General features: G+C 52.7%; 2 protein-coding genes across 9 annotated transcripts in view; one reads left to right on the forward strand and one right to left on the reverse strand.

Moving 5' to 3' along the window:
• Positions 1 to 16837, reverse strand: part of Gtf3c1 (general transcription factor IIIC subunit 1) — a 60221-nt gene extending 43384 nt beyond the window's left edge. For 2 of the 3 annotated variants that reach the window (XM_048789694.1, XM_048789693.1), the window contains exons 1-6: positions 16557 to 16837; positions 13133 to 13342; positions 9004 to 9180; positions 8679 to 8822; positions 6388 to 6484; positions 770 to 893 (exon numbers count right to left, since the gene is read on the reverse strand). In XM_048789694.1, coding sequence (XP_048645651.1) covers positions 770 to 893; positions 6388 to 6484; positions 8679 to 8822; positions 9004 to 9180; positions 13133 to 13342; positions 16557 to 16777 — 973 coding nt within the window. In that variant the 5' untranslated portion in view covers positions 16778 to 16837. The remainder of the gene's footprint in view (positions 1 to 769; positions 894 to 6387; positions 6485 to 8678; positions 8823 to 9003; positions 9181 to 13132; positions 13343 to 16556) is intronic. The other variant, XM_015491191.2, reaches the window with a different exon arrangement.
• Positions 16838 to 16935: 98 nt separating this feature from the next.
• Katnip (katanin interacting protein) overlaps positions 16936 to 18347 on the forward strand; it is a 142725-nt gene continuing 141313 nt past the window's right edge. For 5 of the 6 annotated variants that reach the window (XM_048789696.1, XM_048789695.1, XM_048789700.1 and 2 more), the window contains exon 1: positions 16990 to 17060. In XM_048789696.1, coding sequence (XP_048645653.1) covers positions 17054 to 17060 — 7 coding nt within the window. In that variant the 5' untranslated portion in view covers positions 16990 to 17053. Of the gene's footprint in view, positions 17061 to 18347 lie in introns of all 6 variants that reach the window. The other variant, XM_048789697.1, reaches the window with a different exon arrangement.

Consider the following 18347-nt stretch of genomic DNA (forward strand, 5'->3'; position numbering starts at 1 on the left):
CTCCTGGTTCGAGGACACCCTGGCAAACCCACATTGGGACTCTGGTCTGGGTCCCTGATACAAGTAGGAACCTGCCCCACTGCTCGCTCTGATGGGTTTCTGGGCTTTTAATATGAACTCAGGCTCCTTCTTCCTCAGAGAGGCTACTGGGGGGGAGGGCTGACCAGCACCATCCGGGTTTCCCCTAAGTCCCTGCTGTGTGGTTCAAACACTGAAATAAAATGACCCACGATGCTTTTCTCTGAGTGAATCTCTTGGTAAGTGACATATGAACACATCAAAAAGGCTCACTGAAGGGAGAGTGGCTTGGTTTAAGGAGGAAAAGAGGAACTGGTCTTGAGCACTGTGACTGGAGAGGTGGGGTGTGCTAGAGGCTGACGCCTTCCTCCAGCAGACACTCGGGGGCACTTTACAGAGGTGCTGGGGCTGAACCCAGAAGCACTTTACCACACCATGAGCACACCCCCAGCCCCATTTCTTTACTTTTTATTTTGAGATAGGGCCTTGCTAAGTTGCTGAGGCTGGCCTTGAATTCACGATCTCCTGCCTCAGCCTCCAAGTCCCTGGGGTGACAGGGTGCCCACCGAGCCTGGATCAGGGGCACTTTCTACATAGTCGGTCCTGAGCCAGGCCCTGCATAGCAGAGCTGGACAAGGACGTGGAGTCACGCAGTTACAGGAAAAGGTGACCCAGGAGAAAGGCTGGAGCCAGGGGAGGGAGGGGAAGGAGCTGGCCGGCCAACCCAGGGCCCGGGCAGCACTGCCTTTACCTTTCTTGGTCTTACAGGGTCCACACTCAGGGTGAATCTCCTGTAAGGGAAGAGACACCACCTTGGCCAGCCCGGCGTTCAGCATGTACTGGTAGAGACGCTTGAATGTCCGCTCGCACAGCCCCTGCCAAGACACAATCCAAAAGCCACCATCAGGCAAGGTGTGGGGAAGCAGGGTCACCTGACTATCCTACACGAGGAAATGCTGGGCACGCCGAGAGTGACCGCCAAGCCACGTCATCAAGGGAGTAAAAAGGCCCAGGGCAGCGCTGGAATGACTCTCTGACCCTACGAGGGGAAAGACTGCTGCCTTCAGAGGGGCTTCGGGCAGGTAGGTGTGGGGACAGGACTTCGCCTGGCACCTTCCCATACTGTTTGATTTTATCCACAGGAGAGTATTCACACACACACACACACACACACACACACACACACACACACACAAACACTCTTTTTAAAGAGCCTAATGCTGGAGAATCACAATAACCCCGGATCTCAAATAATACTCCAGAGCTCTAGTAACAAACACGGCATGGTACTGGCATAAAAACAGACATAAAAACCAAGGAACAGAAGACACAGAGACAAATCCAGACACTCGTCTGATCCTTGACAAAGGTGCCCAAACCTACACTGGAGAAAAGAAAGAGGTTTTAACAAATGCAGGGCAAAGCTGGAGATCCACATGTAGGAGACTGAAACTAGATCCCCTCTCTCACCCTGAACAAAAACCAACTCAAAGTGGATGGAAGCCCTAGGAATTAGACCAGAGACTCTGCCATGCCAAGAGAGCACAGGGCAGCACTGCAGCCAGGGTACAGGCGCTGACCTCCTTAGTGAGATTCCTGAAGCTCAAGAAGTGAAACCAAGAATCAGTGTGTGAGATGGCATCTAATTTAAAAGCTTCTGCGTGACAAAGAAAACAATTAAGGTAAATGCTCCTCATGCTGGCAATTCAGGAGTCTGAGGCAAGGTGGATCGCAATCCTAGTCTGAGGCCAGCCTCAGCAATTTAGTGAAAGCCCGAAGCAAGTTAGCAAGACCCTATCTCAAACTAAAAAACCATTTTAAAAAGGGGCTGGGGGTGTAGTTCAGTGGTAAAGCATCCCTGGGTTTAATCCCCAGTACCAAAAACAAAACAAAAATCAATAAAGAACATGAAGAGAGAACCCACAGAATGGGAGAAAATCTTTGCAGCTTCTCTCCCAACAGGGGATTGATATCCACCACGTATAAAGAACTCAAAAAATTTAACACCAGAAAACCCAAATAACCCAATAAAAAAATGGCCAAATAGCTATTTCTCAAAAGAAAAACAAATGAAACATGGCCAACAAATACATGAAAAATCTTACCACCCTTAGCCGTCGGGGAAGGCAAATCAAAACTACACTGAAATCCATCTCACTCCAATTAGGATGGTCGTTACCAAGAATATAAATAACAACAAACGCTGGCAAGGACATGGGGGGAAGGAACACTCTCTTGTTGCCGGGTGGACCGCAAACTAGTCCAATCCCTTTGGAAAGCAGTATGGAGATTCCTCAGGAGACCAGGCACGGAACCCCCCCATGACCCAGCTCTGCCACTCCTTGGTATTTATCCCAGGGATCTAAAGTCAGCATGTGATCGCGATATAATCAGCATATACAGTGATACGTGATCAATAGCGCAGTACAGAACCAGCCCAGGTGCCTGGCAACAGATGAATGGAGTTTTACTCAGCCATAAAGAAGAATGAAATCGTGCCGTTTGTTTGCAAATAGAAGAATATCATGCTAAGTGAAATAAGCCAAATTCAGAAAGTCAAGAGTCAAATGTTTTCTTTCATATGCGGAAGCTTGAGAAAAAGAAAAAAAAAGAAAAGAAAAAAGGGGGTTCTTATGAAAATAGAAGGAAGACCAATAGAGTAGAGGAGGGTTATCAAGTGGGGGTGTAAGATTAATGTCTCCTTTTCTATCAAAGTTAAACCTGTATGTGACTCACAGACGTGTTTACTATAACTTAAACTTCACAATGTGTAATGGACACATTTTCAGTTAGAAAATCATGTGGTCAGAATGTGGCCATTTGTAAACTCCCTAACAGATGTCCCGTCCCAACTGTAGCCCTTTTCCTGTGCCCTCCCCAATTTTAAACTAGCTAACTGCTTAGACTGTGACCCTGAACAACTCCTATCAGAGCAAGGGAGACAGAGCCGGACTGGGGATAAAGCAGTCTGCCCAGGTTGCTTGCCCGTGGGTTCTCGGGGCCACACCCTTCTGCAGAAGTACAATCTGCTGTGCTGACCCACTCCTGAGCCCACATTTGACTTCTTGTGGCACCCTGGTGTGTCCAGTGGAGGGGATGGGGAAGTCCTGGGGACGAAATGCCAATCCTGCCGATATACACACATTTATGGGTATGATGCAGTAACTGCGATAACCCCATACTGATAATCACCCTATCAGGGAGATGGGGGAGGACGAGGGGAGGGGAGGAAGAGGTACCAGGGAGGAGATGATCAACTGTGTCGTGGGTATCAACAGACATGGTGTGATGCCCACTGTCGTGCACAGTTATAGTGCACCCAGGAAAAAGAAAAAAACAAGAAACACACTCTGGCTTCTCTTGGAAGATCTGGCAACTGATGCTAGGAGCTCCCTGCAGCGGGGCAGGCTGTCCCCAGAGTGCCATGGCCCTTGTGCTCCCTGGCCAACCCCTGGACGGCGAGCCAGGAGGCCAGCCCTACAGAGCACCATTCCTGTGCAGCTCCTCTCTAATGGTCCTTAAGAGCAAAGTGAGTTCCCTAAACCTCTACTGCCATCAAAACCTTCCTGCGCGTGGCCAGCTCGGCCAGCATGGCTCTCGCGACCCCTCCTGGCCTGGCTGCGACTGAGGAACAGCAAGCTGGAATTCGCCCTGCTCCAGCCACAGGCTGAATTCTGGCAGGCACTTGGGACCGCGGGTCGTGAGCGGGTCTCCAGGCTTCTCTTACCTTTGGGTGAGACAGGGAGCCAAAGACCATGACCTCCGTGGCCACACACGTGAGACAGGCTTTCAGACCAGCCAGCACCTGCGCCACTGGGCAGCAGAACAGATGGCCACCAACACTACTGATGCGTCCCTGATAGCCCATTCGAACACACTGACTCGTAAATGGCATCTACTGTTAATCAAGCCGAGTCCCCAGCATCGGGGAAAGACCTGCAGAAGCTCATCCATCAAACACAGCCGTCAACATACGGAACAGAGCCTGGGCAGTTCTGAGCGAGGGAGCGTGACGTGGCCCTGCCTCCCGGGATGCCACCGAGGGCGTCAATCTGCCCAGCAAGAAGAGAAAGAGCAGGGGTCTCTCCACCCACAGAGGAGCACCCTGATCCACAGCACCAGGCTGAAGATCGTCAACTCAACACGTGTCAGGGAAGCAGGACTGTCCCAGGCCTCCCCACCCACACTGTCTCTGCACTCCATTCAACACCCATCTGCTCCCGGGGCCAGGTACCGCCACACAGCGGGACCCAGCACGGGTAGAGGGACGGACCTCGTGCTCTGGATCTGGCCTTCACACCCCAGCCCTGGTTCATGAGGGTCAGCCGCCAGGGCCAACATGCTTTGTCTTAAGGTCCTCCTCTTCACTCCCCGCCCCGTCCTCTTCATCCCCCGGCTCAGTCTGTCACTGAGTCCTGTCAGTTCAACGCCCAAGCGCTGCTCAGTCTCCACACTCGGGGCCCCCTAGTGGCCAGTGGGGTAACAGCATCCACCTCCCCAGGCACCAGCTGATCTCCTTCCCTCTGGGGCTCACCTCCCTCTTCTCTGTGCTCACACTGCCCTGGCCCTTCTCCCTACTCTCCTTTGCAGCCACATCTCCAGCACCCTGCTAATGGCTGCTCCCAGATCACTGGTGACCTCTGAATGCCCCACGACCCCCCACAACTCCATGTCTCTGTTCTCCTTTGCCCAATATGGCGGTCCCCCTTTGTCTGGGGAAAGCGACTTGCTCTCCCAAGCTGCCTGGCTCTCTGAGAACACCTGTGCTGTCACCGTGTGTTCACACGCACGGCCTGCCCTTACATAGCTCCGCGCCCGTGAGGTCTGGCAGCCACATTCACTCTGTCCCCCTGCTGTGGAACCCAGCTCTGACTCAAAGTAGACACTCACTGAACTATTTACTGAATGAACACCGTCCTGCGCAGGGGAGCCTCGTGACACAAACTCCACAGTGCCGACTGACACTAGCCCCATGTCCCTGCCGAGGGACTGGGCACAACAGGGGATCTCCATCTCCCAAGTCTGTGTGGGCCAGACGAGTAACAGTCACCAAGGGTCACATATTTGCTTATTAAACATCTAAGAGGGCTGGGGCTGTGGCTCAGAGGTAGAGCGCTTGCCTAGCACAGGCGAGGCCCTGGGTTCGATCCCCGACACCACATAAAAATAAAGACATTAAAAAAAATGTAAGAATTTTGTTTCTACTGGAGTCTCCTGAGGGGCCTTCACAATCCACCTCTTATGTTCTATTTCTTCTTTCTTTGCAGTGCTGAGGATGACACCCGGACCCCGCCATGCTGGGAGAGCCCTCGACCTCCGACGGCACCCCAGCCCTATTTCCACGTTTGATAGACTCAATCCAGAGAGCTGCCCTGAGCCTCAGGGTATGTGGACGACCACTGGCAGGGACGGTGTCTCTGTGACAGGATGCAGGGGGACCGTGGGGGCTGGGAGTGCAGGAGCTCCAGCTGACCGCTGTCACGAGTGGCTGCAGCCGTGGCTCGCTGGGGCTTCTGACTTCTCAAGGGAAGCGGAAACCTAGATTCCCCCGGGAAAGCTCAGGGCAAACAGAGGAAAAGGGAAAAGGCCAGGCCAGGCCCGACTCCAGTGGCCACGTCTGGCCACAAGTCTGCTGCAGAGAGACTGGAGCGTGCGATGAACGTAACAGCGGGAGCCGCTCTCCTGACAGATGGTGACATCAGGGACTACAGCTGCAAGGACACAGCACAGGGTCCCAGGGAGGACAGACCTGCTGGTGTCCATGAGCAGACTGCCACCACGCGCCTTTGGGACTAACTGCCAGTACCCCTAACGAGACTTCAGACTCTAAGTCCTGCAGAGCAGCCCGTAGGCGATCTCACCTCTCTCCATCCCCGACGTCAGCCCTGTGTTAAGTGGCATGTCCCGCTCAGGTGGCGCTGTCCCGCTCAGGCGCCCCCCACGCCATCTTCCTCCCACCTCGCTGCTCCCATGCCAGGCCCAGGACAAAACAGGCCAGCAATGGCTTTCTCCCCACGTCACCCCGCTTCCTTCTCGGTACAGTCACTCTGTCATCTCATCATAAACCCAATGGGAATGAAATGACAAGTCTCGTTATGGAAGGAAATTGAAGTGTCCAGACCCCCCACCCAGGTGACCCTCTACAGCGGGTTGAGACAACTCGCCCCCAGGAACGGAAGCCAGCCAGGGGCAGGAGCTCAACAAAGGACTCGGTGTCTTCTCCTTGTGTAAAATAAAGGAGAGCCCCACTCTGCCAAGCCCTGGGTACGAGGCATGAACCTGCACCCGGCCAAGCCCTCTGAGCTGGGCGCCCGTCAATCTGTGCGTGGCCGTCGGGCCAGCCAGCCCTGGGGGAGGCCGGCAGCTCACCAGTTCCTCCCGTAGCTTGCCCAGCGTCTCGATCTGCTTGCTCCGCGTGCTCAGCATCATTGAGAGCTTCTCCATGAGGATGTCGTACTTGCTCCTCCTGTAACAAACACCAACCAGGTCACTTTTCAGGCCTCTTGCTAAAGAACACCTGATTTTTGAGGACAACATAGCAGGACTTAAAGGACAACACAGGAAACTACAGAGCCTAATGGTAGAGATTGAACCCAGGGTCATTTAAGCACTGAGAGACCTCCCCAGCCCTTCTTTATTTTGAGACAGGGTCTCGCTAAGTTGCTTAGGGCCTCACTAAGTTGCTGGGATGACAGACGTGAGCCACTGTGCCTGACCAGAATCTAGCTCTAGGTCCTATCGATCATCCTCACCTTGTATCTGGAGACACTGGGGCTGGGAACTTTCAATCACATGTCTAAGGCCATCCAACTGGTGAGAGTGCACAGACCAGACTCTAGGACTGAAAGGCCAAGGTGATAATCCTTGTCCTTGACACAAAGCCAGGTCCTCCTCTAAACCGACACCCTCAGTGCGTCGTGAAGCCCTGCTTTCTACCGCAGACTTCCCTGATGTGACCAGCCACTTGCCATCCCACTCTGTTGTGAAGCCCTGTCACAATAAATGCTTTCAAACAAACAGCCATCAATGGAAGCCACTAAAAAGAGCAGAGGCTGGGGGAGGGGTGCGAGGAGCAGAGCCTTTCTGCCAGTTCAGGTGGACAAGGACAGCGTGGCTTGACCAGTGTCCCGAGGGAAGGGAAGGCCGTGTGGGATCCAGATCTGCACCACTCCTCCATTGCACTGACTCTGAGGAAGGAAACCACCATCAGGGACAGGCACAGATGACCCAGCGCACAGGAAATACGGCGTCACGGCCACGCCACACAGGAGGAAAACTGGTCAGAGAGGCCCAGGGACTTTGCCCAGGGGAGGGACAAAGAGCAAGACACAGGTCTTGACCCATTGCAGCATGCCCCTCCATAGCCGCCCATGTTCTCAGGTCCACTTCAGTTAGGAGGCTGGTGGGAGTCACTTAATCACTGGATGGCATGACCACAGTCTGAGTCCACAGAGCACAATTCTCCCCAACACAGCATCTCCAAAGCCCAGGCCTGCAGTTAGGGCTTCAGTCACCACATTCTGACAGTGTACAGGTGTGAAGGCTGGATTCCAGGACAGCCGACCAGGGAGAGACGTGATCCCCACTCCCGAGTCCGCAGTCGGCAGTCTCCTGTGTGTATCAGGTACTCTCTTTGGGCCAAGCCACGTGCACTGTGGCAGATGGTGTAAACTTTAAAACTCACACTTAATCCTGAGGGTTTGCTCCCCTCCCTTTTAGAGGATGCGCCTTGCTCCTAAAGAAGAGGATGAGGACTCCGCCGACCAGCCAGGGAGACGAGAGGTTAGCTCCCCATGGCCCGGGGTAGGGTCTGTCCACCGCCTCCCAACTATCCCAGCCACTGCCTAATTCCACCAGGGAGAGCTAGTGGCCAGGCGCTAGCCCTGAGCTGACTCACCCCAGGTTGCTCCTAGGCCCTGTACCAGCGAGGCCCTCCCACCCTGGCTTCTGTTCCCCCCACAAGGAGAGCATGGGGTTGTGGGGTGTACGCTAAGACTAGTAGAGTGTTTCTTTTTCTCATTCTCATGCCAGATAATTCTTACAACAACCGCAAGGATTAGAGTCAGAGGTAACCTACTGACTTCCAGACACTCCTGGGGGCTCGGAAGGGAACGCCCGTATTTTACCAGCCTGCTGGAGCATGTGGACTGTGACCCCTAGTTGGAAGAGCAACATCCCTTACTACAGCCATCTGGCAGAACCTCACCACCTCATCCATCCAGGCTGAGATACCATGTTATGCCTCATTGAGCCCCAGGCTTCAAAACTCCTGATTTGAAGTCAACATTAAGTCAACTCTACCGCAGTGACAGACCACGGCTGACAGGACTTTTGTTTTTAACCACCCTTCCCTGCCGTTTCAACTAAATGTTAACAGTTCCTATTGGGCTGCGGGGTCTAGGTATTTATTTCTGCATAAATTTCAAATTTTCTAAATGAACAGGACATATTTTCATCAGAAATAGATAACTTAGTTAAAAAATATAGTCATGGTCCCTGGTTCAATCCCAAGTACTGCAAAAATAAATAAATACCCACACAAATGATATTAAAAAAACAAATAAAAAAGACGTAGTCACATTATGATTCGGCCTTTTAAGATTTTTAAAAGCACATACATATGGCTGCAGTATTCACCCCATTTTGTTTTCTGCACTTACCTGTCCACGTGAAACCGGTTCAGGAGGAGGAGGATTGAGTGCTGCTGGGCTCCCGTGGGTAGTCGGATCACGTGTGACTGCATCGTAATGAGCCCGTTTTTATTCAAAATTTTCCTATGATAATGAAGCTTCCCAGCATCAACCCTGCAGGAGGACAAGAGTGTGGGCCCTGTCATTTTGCTTTGACAACGTACAGGGTCTCTTACCTGGACACACACCTCCCACGGAACCAACCTAAGGGAACAGACACCGTGTTCCAATGGCCTGGAACAAAGTGCCACTCCTCGTGTCCCACTCTAAAGCAGGGAAGCCACCCGCCCCTTACTTGAAAGCGGTGCTGTGAAGGTCTCGCTGCAGCTCCCCCTGCCACCGGGAGCGGCCTAGTCGCTCCAGAATGCAGTAGGAGAAGTCAGGGAGCTTCAGGTCAGGGTCCCCCTCTGCGCCGATCAAGGCCCTGTAGCGCATGTCCTGGGAGGCGACGATGATCAGCTTCTTGCCCCACCTGCAGGTCAGCAAAACCACAGGCAGAAGTCACTCCCACTGGCTAAGACTGCCAGGCACTCGGAGCAAGATCGACACTCCCTGCGGTGGCTGGCGAGACCCCCACAATCCAGTCCTCGCTGCCCCACGCCTGGCGACTTGCCAGACTGCCCCTCACCACATGGCTTCTTCCTAAAACAAACCCCAGGCTGCTGCCCTGGTGTCCCCTCTGCCCACTGCTTTCCTCTTGGATCTTTAGGAACAGAGTCCTTATCATTCAGGTCACAGCTCAGCTGGCCACGCCTCAGGCCTTCCAGAAAATACTGCCTGAGGTTCCAGTCCCCTCACCATTCCCGTATCTTCTACAGCATTTGGCGCTCTGCAGAGAGCCTCCCTGCCAACATTATGGTCTGTCTCCCTTATTCAAACTAAGTGCCACAGACAACACACGATGGGCACTCCCCAGGGCATCCTGGCCTAGAGAATCTGTGCCCAGTAGGGGCTCAGAACCTATGTATTAAACGACTAACCTAGTGACGTGAGCTGATAAAACTTCAGGGCCAAAACCAATGGACTGAAGTCCACTGGAGGAGCTATGGGGACTGAACCCAGGGGCACTTAACCACTGAGCCACATCCCCAGCCTTTTTTATTTTGAGACAGGGTCTCACTAGTGCTTAGGGCCTCACTAACTTGCCAATGCTGGCTTTGAACCTATGATCCTCCTGCCTCAGCCTCCTGAGCTGCTGGGATTACAGGCGTGTGCTGTAGCACCTGGCTCAGATAATTTTGCTTCTGATTCCAAGCAGACAAAAAGGAAATAGAGTCTGTTTTTGTGTTAAGTGCCTCTTCCTTTGCATTGTTTGTGACCAATAATTAGTTTTCTGCATAAGGCACAGAAATCATATAGTCAGTCTTCAAAAAGAACATTAGGTAGTGAAGTCAGGCACGGTGACACACGTCTGTAATACCATGCTCAGGAGGGGGAGGCAGGAGGATCTAAGTTTGAGCTTGTCCTGGGCAACTTAGCAAGGCTATCTCAATAAATAAACAAAAGAACGTTAGGGGCTGGGGTGGGTGCTCAGCATTAGAGCGCTCGCCCAGCACACACGAGGCCCTGGGTTCCTTCCTGAGCACCACATAAAAATAAATAAATAAAATAAAGACATTGTGTCCAACTACAACCACAAAATAAATATTTAAAAAAAGTTAGGCTGGGGCTGGGGATGTGGCTCAAGCAGTAGCGTGCTCGCCTGGCATGTGTACGGCCTGGGTTCGATCCTCAGCACCACATACAAACAAAGATGTTGTGTCCGCCGAAAACTAAAAAAATAAATATTAAAAAATTCTCTCTCTCTCTACCTCTCTCCCTCCCTCTTAAAAAAAAAAAGAATATTAAAATTTTCTCTCTCTCTCTTTTAAAAAAAAAAAGTTAGGCTGTAAAGACATAAAAGAGGGTCCACTTTTTGTGTCTGAATGTGACAAATATAGGACCTATGCTCTCATTTCTCAAAACAGGCTCATTAAATTGTAAGAGGCTGACTGGGAATAAAAAAGACTGGTTTGCTGCTCACTAAATTTTATTACTCAGATTAGGGCACTATCCTGCACACCAGAAGCCCAGTGTTTCTGTTAATTATTGCCAGTTAGCTGGTTCAACGGCACCTGCTAGTTTGCTAACTGTGGTCAAATTCAAGTCACCAAATACTAATGAGGCGCCGTGTAAAGAGCCAGAGCACCAAGAAAAACAAAAATGCTACCCCCTCCAGGAGCCCAGCTTGCTGAAGAAGAAAAGGAAGAGAAGGAACAATCCCATCGCGAGGAGCCCCTCTGCCACGGACAGCAGCCTGGGGGGGAGCGGTCAAGACACACCCCTGAGGAGCCGCACTGCAGCCCCAGGTGGGAACCCGTCCAGGAGGGGGTTGAGTCAGCAGTGAGCTGGGGGATGGAAGGCAGCAAGGACACAAGAGGCTGGCCTGCTCCAGGGCCCTGGGGTGGCACAGCTGGACAGCCAGGTGTGCGGAGTGAGCTAAAGGCACAGGAAGAGCGCCCGGGGCCAGCGGCAGCCTGCACTCTGAAGGGCCCCACCAGGCCATGCTGAGGAGTTGGGTTCCATGACACAGCTCCGGGGTTTCAGCCTCAAACCCACAGTCAGCAGGGGGCCGGCCAGGAGCCAGCATTTCCTAGACTCGAGATACAGAGACCAACAGGATGGACAGTGCCCTGCCCTCGAGGAGGGCACAGTCTCATGAAGAAAGAGCGCCGCCATCCGGGTCCCATGCAATGACTCCTGCTAGTTCCAATCTGCTGACTGTGGCCATCACCCAGGTATCGCGTTTCTAGTAGCAGAATGAGCTGACGTGCTTATGTATGCCTACTTTCTCAGCAGACTGTAACAGAGTGATCTGGTGGCGCCCGGGCAACAAAGGACACTTTTGTGGAGTCAGTTGAAGCTGGAGCGATGAGGGGGGAGGTGCTGGGTGAAGCTCTGACAGTAGAACAGTCTAAGCTGCAGGAACAGCACGAGCCTTTGCTTAGGGACAGGAAGGAGCCTGCTATGGTCCCGCTGCAGCAGACTGGGAAAAGAGGAAGCCGAGAGAGCCGCGGCCAGAGGACAGCGTGGGCAGGGGAGGTCACCGCGAGCCTCCCAGGACAGCCAGGCGGAGGGGAGAAGACATGAATGAAACCTCAGACACGCAGCGCTGGGCAGCACTGGCCCGTCTGAAGGGGACTCTGGCCTACAGTGCCATATAAAATCAGCCCCGAGGCTAGATGTTGTGACTTTAAGAAAAGCTGGAAATGCATGTTTCTAAACATTAGCTATGAAATAAAATTAAAAACTAACACCACGCCTCGCAGGACAAACAGGGCTTGTCTGTGGGCAGATGGGGCCAGCTGTAACCTCCACCTGGAGCGATCAGAGAACCAGCCGTCACATTTCCATCTCAGGACAAAAGGAGAGGTGGCCCCCGTGGAGAGGGGAGACCACTGCATTAGCTGGAGGCCAAAGGAGGCTTGAGAAAACTACAGAAGGTCAAGTCAGGAGGACGTGGTGGCCACCTGAATGTAGACGTCAGGAGAAAGGGCCCAGGAAGAGCCCCTTGTACTGTGTGGGGCATGGGGCACCTCGACCAGAATAGAGAGAGAAGGAGAGCAAGAGAAGCAGGTCTGGGGCAGGAGACTGAGGACCACATGGACATGAGGGACGGGCCACTGACAGGACACACATAGCCCTCGACAGGCCTGGGGAAGAGATGGAGCCTGGGTGAGGGCAGGGGAGCTCACAAAGAAGCTGGTGAGAGGCCACGAGAACGTGGAAAGACACAGGGAGGAAGCCACAGGGCAAAGCTCTGGAGCCTGGTGCTGTCCTCTCCTCAAGGGCCAGCACTGCTGAGGGGCTTGCCAACTGCCCAGGGGACCCCACTGTGATGAAGTGACGAAGGCGGGATCGGGTCTGTTTGGGCAGAGGAGCGAGGTGGAGGTGAAGAGGTAGGCACGTCTGTGACCCCAGTGGCTCAGGAAGCAGAGGCAGACCCTGTCCCCAAATGAAATACGGAAAGAGGCCGGGATGTGGCTCAGCAGGTAAGTGCCCCTGGGTTCAATCCCCAGCACCAAAAAAAGGGAGGGGGGGGGGAAAGCAGAAGCAGCGATTAAAGCTGTGTCCTCCAGGACGCCTGGCTCAGGACCTGGGGATGGCTATCACAGAGGACCTAGCGTCCAGAGCAGCTGAGCCATGTCACTATGCTGAGCAGAAACCCCAGGAGAAGCTAAGAGACGGGTGGCGGAGGGCACAGGAGCTGGGCTCAGGGGTCGGGGAGGGAGGAGGAGAGTCCAGACCACAGCCTCGGTCAGGGCCACCGCCATTGTCCCACAGGAGGGAGAAGGATGGGGACTGCCTCAGTGCCGAGCTAGCAAGAGACCTGGAGGCTCTGCCCAGAGCCAAGTGATGCAGACAGCTGACCCCCAGGAACTCACCTGCCGAAGGCCTCCACCATGGTACACCGAGGCTGCAGACACTTAGTCCTGATGCTATTGGTGATGTTTTTCCTTTCCTTAAAGTACCGGCACGAGCCCTGGATGCCATCTTTATTCTCCAAGATCATGTGGATGGGGTAGACATCCTCCAAGGGGACTGGGTCCCTCCTGGACTCCAAAATCCCAGTTTCTAGGTCGATCTCTTCATACCTGAAGATAAAGCACAAATACCAAACCCCACTTAGCCTCAGAAATAAGGTACAACTAGTGTGCTCTTCTGCCACCCCCTAGCAGGGACCAGAGGAGACGGCTCAGCCTCTGCCCACAAATGCAGACAGTCTTGATGGGCAGGTTCCCCTGTGTATCCTAGAGAACACGATCTTTCCAGATCCCCCAACCACCCCAGAAGGTGGGCGCTAGGACCCAAACCACCTCCTGACACGAGTCATGGCCTCTGCTTTCCCTCCAAATTCAGCGCTTAGTCTCCAGACCACTAAGTGTGGCCTGACCGATTCAAGGTCCTCCTCCTCTGTCATCTTTTTTTTTTATATTTATTTTTTAGTTGTAGTTAGACTCAATATCTTTATTTATTTTTATGGGGTGCTGAGGATCGAACCCAGGGCCTCGCACATGCTAGGTGAGCGCTGTACCGCTGAGCCACAGCCCCAACCCTCCTCTGCCATCTTTTCATCTCCCTTTAATTATCTCTCTGGTCTCCCCATCTGTGATTACGGTTGTGATTATCACGTGCGCCTTAACAAGGCTCACCCCTGAATCCTCAGTCCAGCTTATTTCCCCCTAAACACTAACTCAATGTCTTCAACATCTAAAAACATCTCAAATTCCATGAGATCAGAAAGCTATTGAGGCCTCACCCCCCGACGAGCCCCTCCTTGCTATTACCAGCTCCCAGCTGCCCCTTACCAATCCCATGAGACACCCTTCTTTTCTTCCTAACCCGCCAGCCCCGTGAGTCAGGCAGGGTTTCCTCTGGAGCCCACTCACATTCTGCACTGGCCTGACTGAGGCAAAAGCCCATGTGTGTCTTCACCTTGCGTCTTCCTCGCCTGTCCTGCGACTTCTGCACTGTTAGCCCTCCCTGCTCAAATCATGTCTGTCTTCTCCACAGCCTCCAGCACGTCACTCTGCCCTGTCCCCGACCTCTCCAGCCACACTTAGATCTTCTTGTGAAGGTTCTGCATCCTCCATCCTGTCCTGAAATGCACACACAGCTCAGGGCTTGTCTGAACCTCCAGTCACAACACCCTCTCTTCTAACGCTGTGCTTAGCCAACAGCTCTAATTGCTAACTACAGGGATGACTCAGATGCCTTTCGGCCCCTCCCTCTGGCCTGCTTTCACTCCCAGGAAGCCAGATGTTTATTAAACAGAATCTTCACTTGGACAACCCGAAGGGAGCTCAAACCCAGTGCCTCTCAAAAGTATGCTCCGCACGTTCCCCCTCTACCAGAATCAGCCAACGACTGCGCCAAGGACAGTGACCCTGCAGCCTGCTGTTCAGGTACCCGAGTGAAATACTGATCCCCTTCCCCAGGCACCAGGGTCACTGTCCTTGGCACTTATCTTTCCCTACACTTTACATCCAGTCACCAAATTCTCTTGGTTCTTTTGACTAGTTGTCTCCAATTCACCATCTCTTCTTCTTTTTTTTTTTTATAAGAGAAGAGAGGGAGAGAGAGAGAGAGAATTTTTTTTAATATTTATTTTTTAGTTATTGGTGGACACAACATCTTTTTCGTATATGGTGCTGAGGATCGAACCTGGGCCGCATGCATGCCAGGCGAGCGCGCTACCGCTTGAGCCACATCCCCAGCCCTCACCATCTCTTCTCCATCCCCCATTATATCATCAGCCCAACACTGGCTGATCACAACTAGATCACTACCAATCAGATTCACTCTTTGCTTCTGGTCTGACCCACCCTTCATTGGTTTCCTATTGTGTTTTTGTTGGTTTTTTTTGAGGAGTGGGGACAGTACCAGAGATTGAACTCAGGAGCACTAGGCCACCAAGCCACATCCTCAGCCTTATTTTTGTACTTTATTTAGAGACAGGTCTCATTGAGTTGCTTAGTGCCTTGCTTTTGCTGAGGCTGGCTCAGCCTCCTAAGCCACTGGGATTATAGGTGTATGGCACCGCACCCGGCTTCCTATAGTGTTTTTGATAAAAGATAAACTCTTTTAAGTGGATGAAATAATTACCGATTACCTGTCAGTTAAATTTGATTAGAAGGAGAGTGAATTTTTGATCCAGATTTTCTGGTTCAAATTCTAGAATCTGTTCTTGCAAGTTGATGACCTTCAGCAATTCACTCAAACCCTCTGTGCCTCAACTTTCTCTTCAGAAAATGGGGATAATAATGCCCACCTTCTTGTGTTTTTATGAAAATTAAAACCTGCTACATGTAAACAACTTAGAACAGTTCCAGCTCATAATAAGAAGCGTGTATGTATGTGCACCAACTGATGTTCTCTACTTCTGATTCTAGACTTGGGCCAAACTTTGCCTATTTCTCTTCTATCACACTTTCACGTTTGTTGTTCTTCCAGACCACCCCATTGCCAACTGGTGGCCTAAGCCCAACCTTTAAGTCCCATCTTGGACATTATTACCCCGGGAACCTTCCTGACCTCAACAATATGACTTAAGAGCACAGATTTCAAAGACAGGTGGCCTGGGTTCAAATCAATACTTAGTCACTTAGTGGCCCCCTGCCCCGAATCTTGGACAGGTCATTTAACCTCTGTGACTCAATTTCCTTTTCTGTAAAATGAGGAAGACAGCAACACCTACTCGTAGGATCATAGTGAGGATCAAGGAGCTCAATTTCCCGAAGCTCTTAGAATGGCACTTAAGGCAAGCACCTAATACCCGGCAGCTATGGGTATTCCTGCTAAGCTCGCTGCTATGCCTGAGCTCTCCAGACTGACACTGAGTGAACTCTCCATAAAGGTCTGTCTGTGGACCCCCATGTCTTCAGTCTTGCTCTGAACTGCCTTCCTGCTCCAAACCTAGCATCCAATATAAAGGAAATATCCTCAGCCTGAAGAATAACACCGACTCCCCAGCACCCCCAAACACACACAATGGGGCACCACTGATGACTCCCAAACTTCATCAGACTCCTGGGCCCTGCCAGCCTCGAGGACCTCAAAGCAGCCTTCCCGGGCTGGGGCTATGGCTCGGTTGGTAGAGGGCTTGCCTGGCATGCCCAAGGCCTGGGTTCGATGCCCAGCACCCAAACAAAAAAACACAAACCACAAAACCAAACCAGCCTCCCGCCGCGCTCCCGCCCCTCCCGTCGTCGGACGCCAGGTCCTCCTCTGGCTCCCACCGCTTTCCCGCCCCGCTCCCAGCTCCATCAGACCCCGGCTGCGCNCCCGCCCGCGGGCCCGGCCGCTGACCGGTCCTGGAGCTGGAGGTCGGGTCGCTCCCGCGGCTCCTCGTAGAAGCTGATGCCCGGGTGCGTGGCCAGGGCCCGCCACAGAAACTCCTGCGTGTAGGGCTCCAATGGCAGCGGGAAGGGAGGCACTCGGGATTCCAGACGGCTCCACAGTGCGGGCAGACACAAGCCATCCAGCCCCTCGAGGGCCACTTCGTCCAACAAGGACTCTAACGCGTCCATGGCTGCTTGAATCGGCGGCGCCCAGAGCGCCTGCGCACCCAGCCGCCGAGGCCCCTGGTCCAGCGCGCCTGCGCACAGCGATCCGCGGGAGGGGGGTCGGACCGGGAGATTGGAGGAGGAGTTCCAGCGCGCCGACGTGACGTCACTCTCCTCGGAGGCGGGTTCAGTGAGTGGAGCTCCGCCGCCATTGGTCCGGAACCCAGCAGTAACCAGGGGAACTGCAAACAGTGTAGGGGCCGCTTCCGGTTCGAACACCCGGAACCGCCGCCTCTAGGGATGGACGGTGAGTGTTCGTGGGCCCCTCCGGGAGGTCGGGCGGTTATTCTTTAAGGCCTCCCGAGTCTTCCCTGCGCCGAATACTAGGCCGTAACCCCCCTGGATCACCACTTCCCGACCCGGGATGTTCTCCAGGCAGAGGGAAAGCAGGGCTTAGTGGTCCGGCATGGGGAGGAAAGGCGGGGGGCGTGGTCAGTGGTCTGGCCCAGTGCCAAGCCGTGGTCGTGGGGGACCTCGACCCTGGCCGGGGCCCAGAGAAGGGAATTACGGTGGGAAAGGAGAGGTGGAGGGTGGCATTGCGGGATCTGGGAATTGGGACGGAGGGAAGGGTAATCCTGCCGAGTGCGCTCGGAGAAGGGAGCTGGTGCGGGAAATCTGGGGAGATCAGGAATGTCCCTCTTCTGTGCTTTGGCGTTGATTGTAGCAGCCCCCATTCACAGAGTCCTGTCTGGTGCTAGGAACTCTGTAAACGCAACGCTTGGCCAAACTTCGCAGCCATCCTTTGAGGTTAGTGTTGCTCCGTTCACAGAGAAGGAAACTGGGGCCAAGAAAAGTTAAGTAACTTTGCCCAAAGTCAAACAGACACCGAGTGACAGAAACAGTGAGGCATTGTCTCTGGAGCTGAATTAGGGGGCCTGAGATTTAGACATGTTTTTAGGGATTCTTTATCCAGAGGTTGCCGATGCGAATGTCTGCAGAGTCAAGTTCAGTTGGGCTGGAATGGGACTGTGACTGAAAATCAGTTTCCCCATCTGAAAGGGGAGCTGCTCATTCAACTATAGCCAAATGTCTTCTTGGGTGCTTCTCAAAAAATCATGACAGCCAGTCAGTCTGAAGTCCAGAAGCACCCTGATGGAAATCGTGGTACTGATTTCGGAAGCCATCTGGAAATAAGTTACTCTGATTTCTCATTTTCCAGATGGGGAGACTAATGTCTAGGGAGAATGGCAGGATCTGCTAGAACCTAGATCATTTTTCTTACTACACCACTGGCCCATTCTGGAGAATTTGCATCCCATTGATAGCCTCTGAATGCAGTGCAGAAAAAAAAATGTTTTTAATTGAGCATTCCATCATGTGCTTAGTAGATAGATATCTTTGCCCTTTGGGCTTCAGCAGTACCATAAAAATGTCTTACCAGCTTACCCTGTGGAAAGGTCAGTGTGATGTTGCTAAAAGAACAACAGTTCTCAAACCTTTTAGATCTCAAGATACTTTTATGCTCTTCTCTGAAAAGATCTTTGTGTCTGTTATATCTACAATATTTACCATATTAGAAGTTAAAGCTGGAAAA

This window comes from Marmota marmota, unplaced genomic scaffold, assembly GCF_001458135.2.
Source record: "Marmota marmota marmota unplaced genomic scaffold, marMar, whole genome shotgun sequence".
Taxonomy (NCBI): domain Eukaryota; kingdom Metazoa; phylum Chordata; class Mammalia; order Rodentia; family Sciuridae; genus Marmota; species Marmota marmota.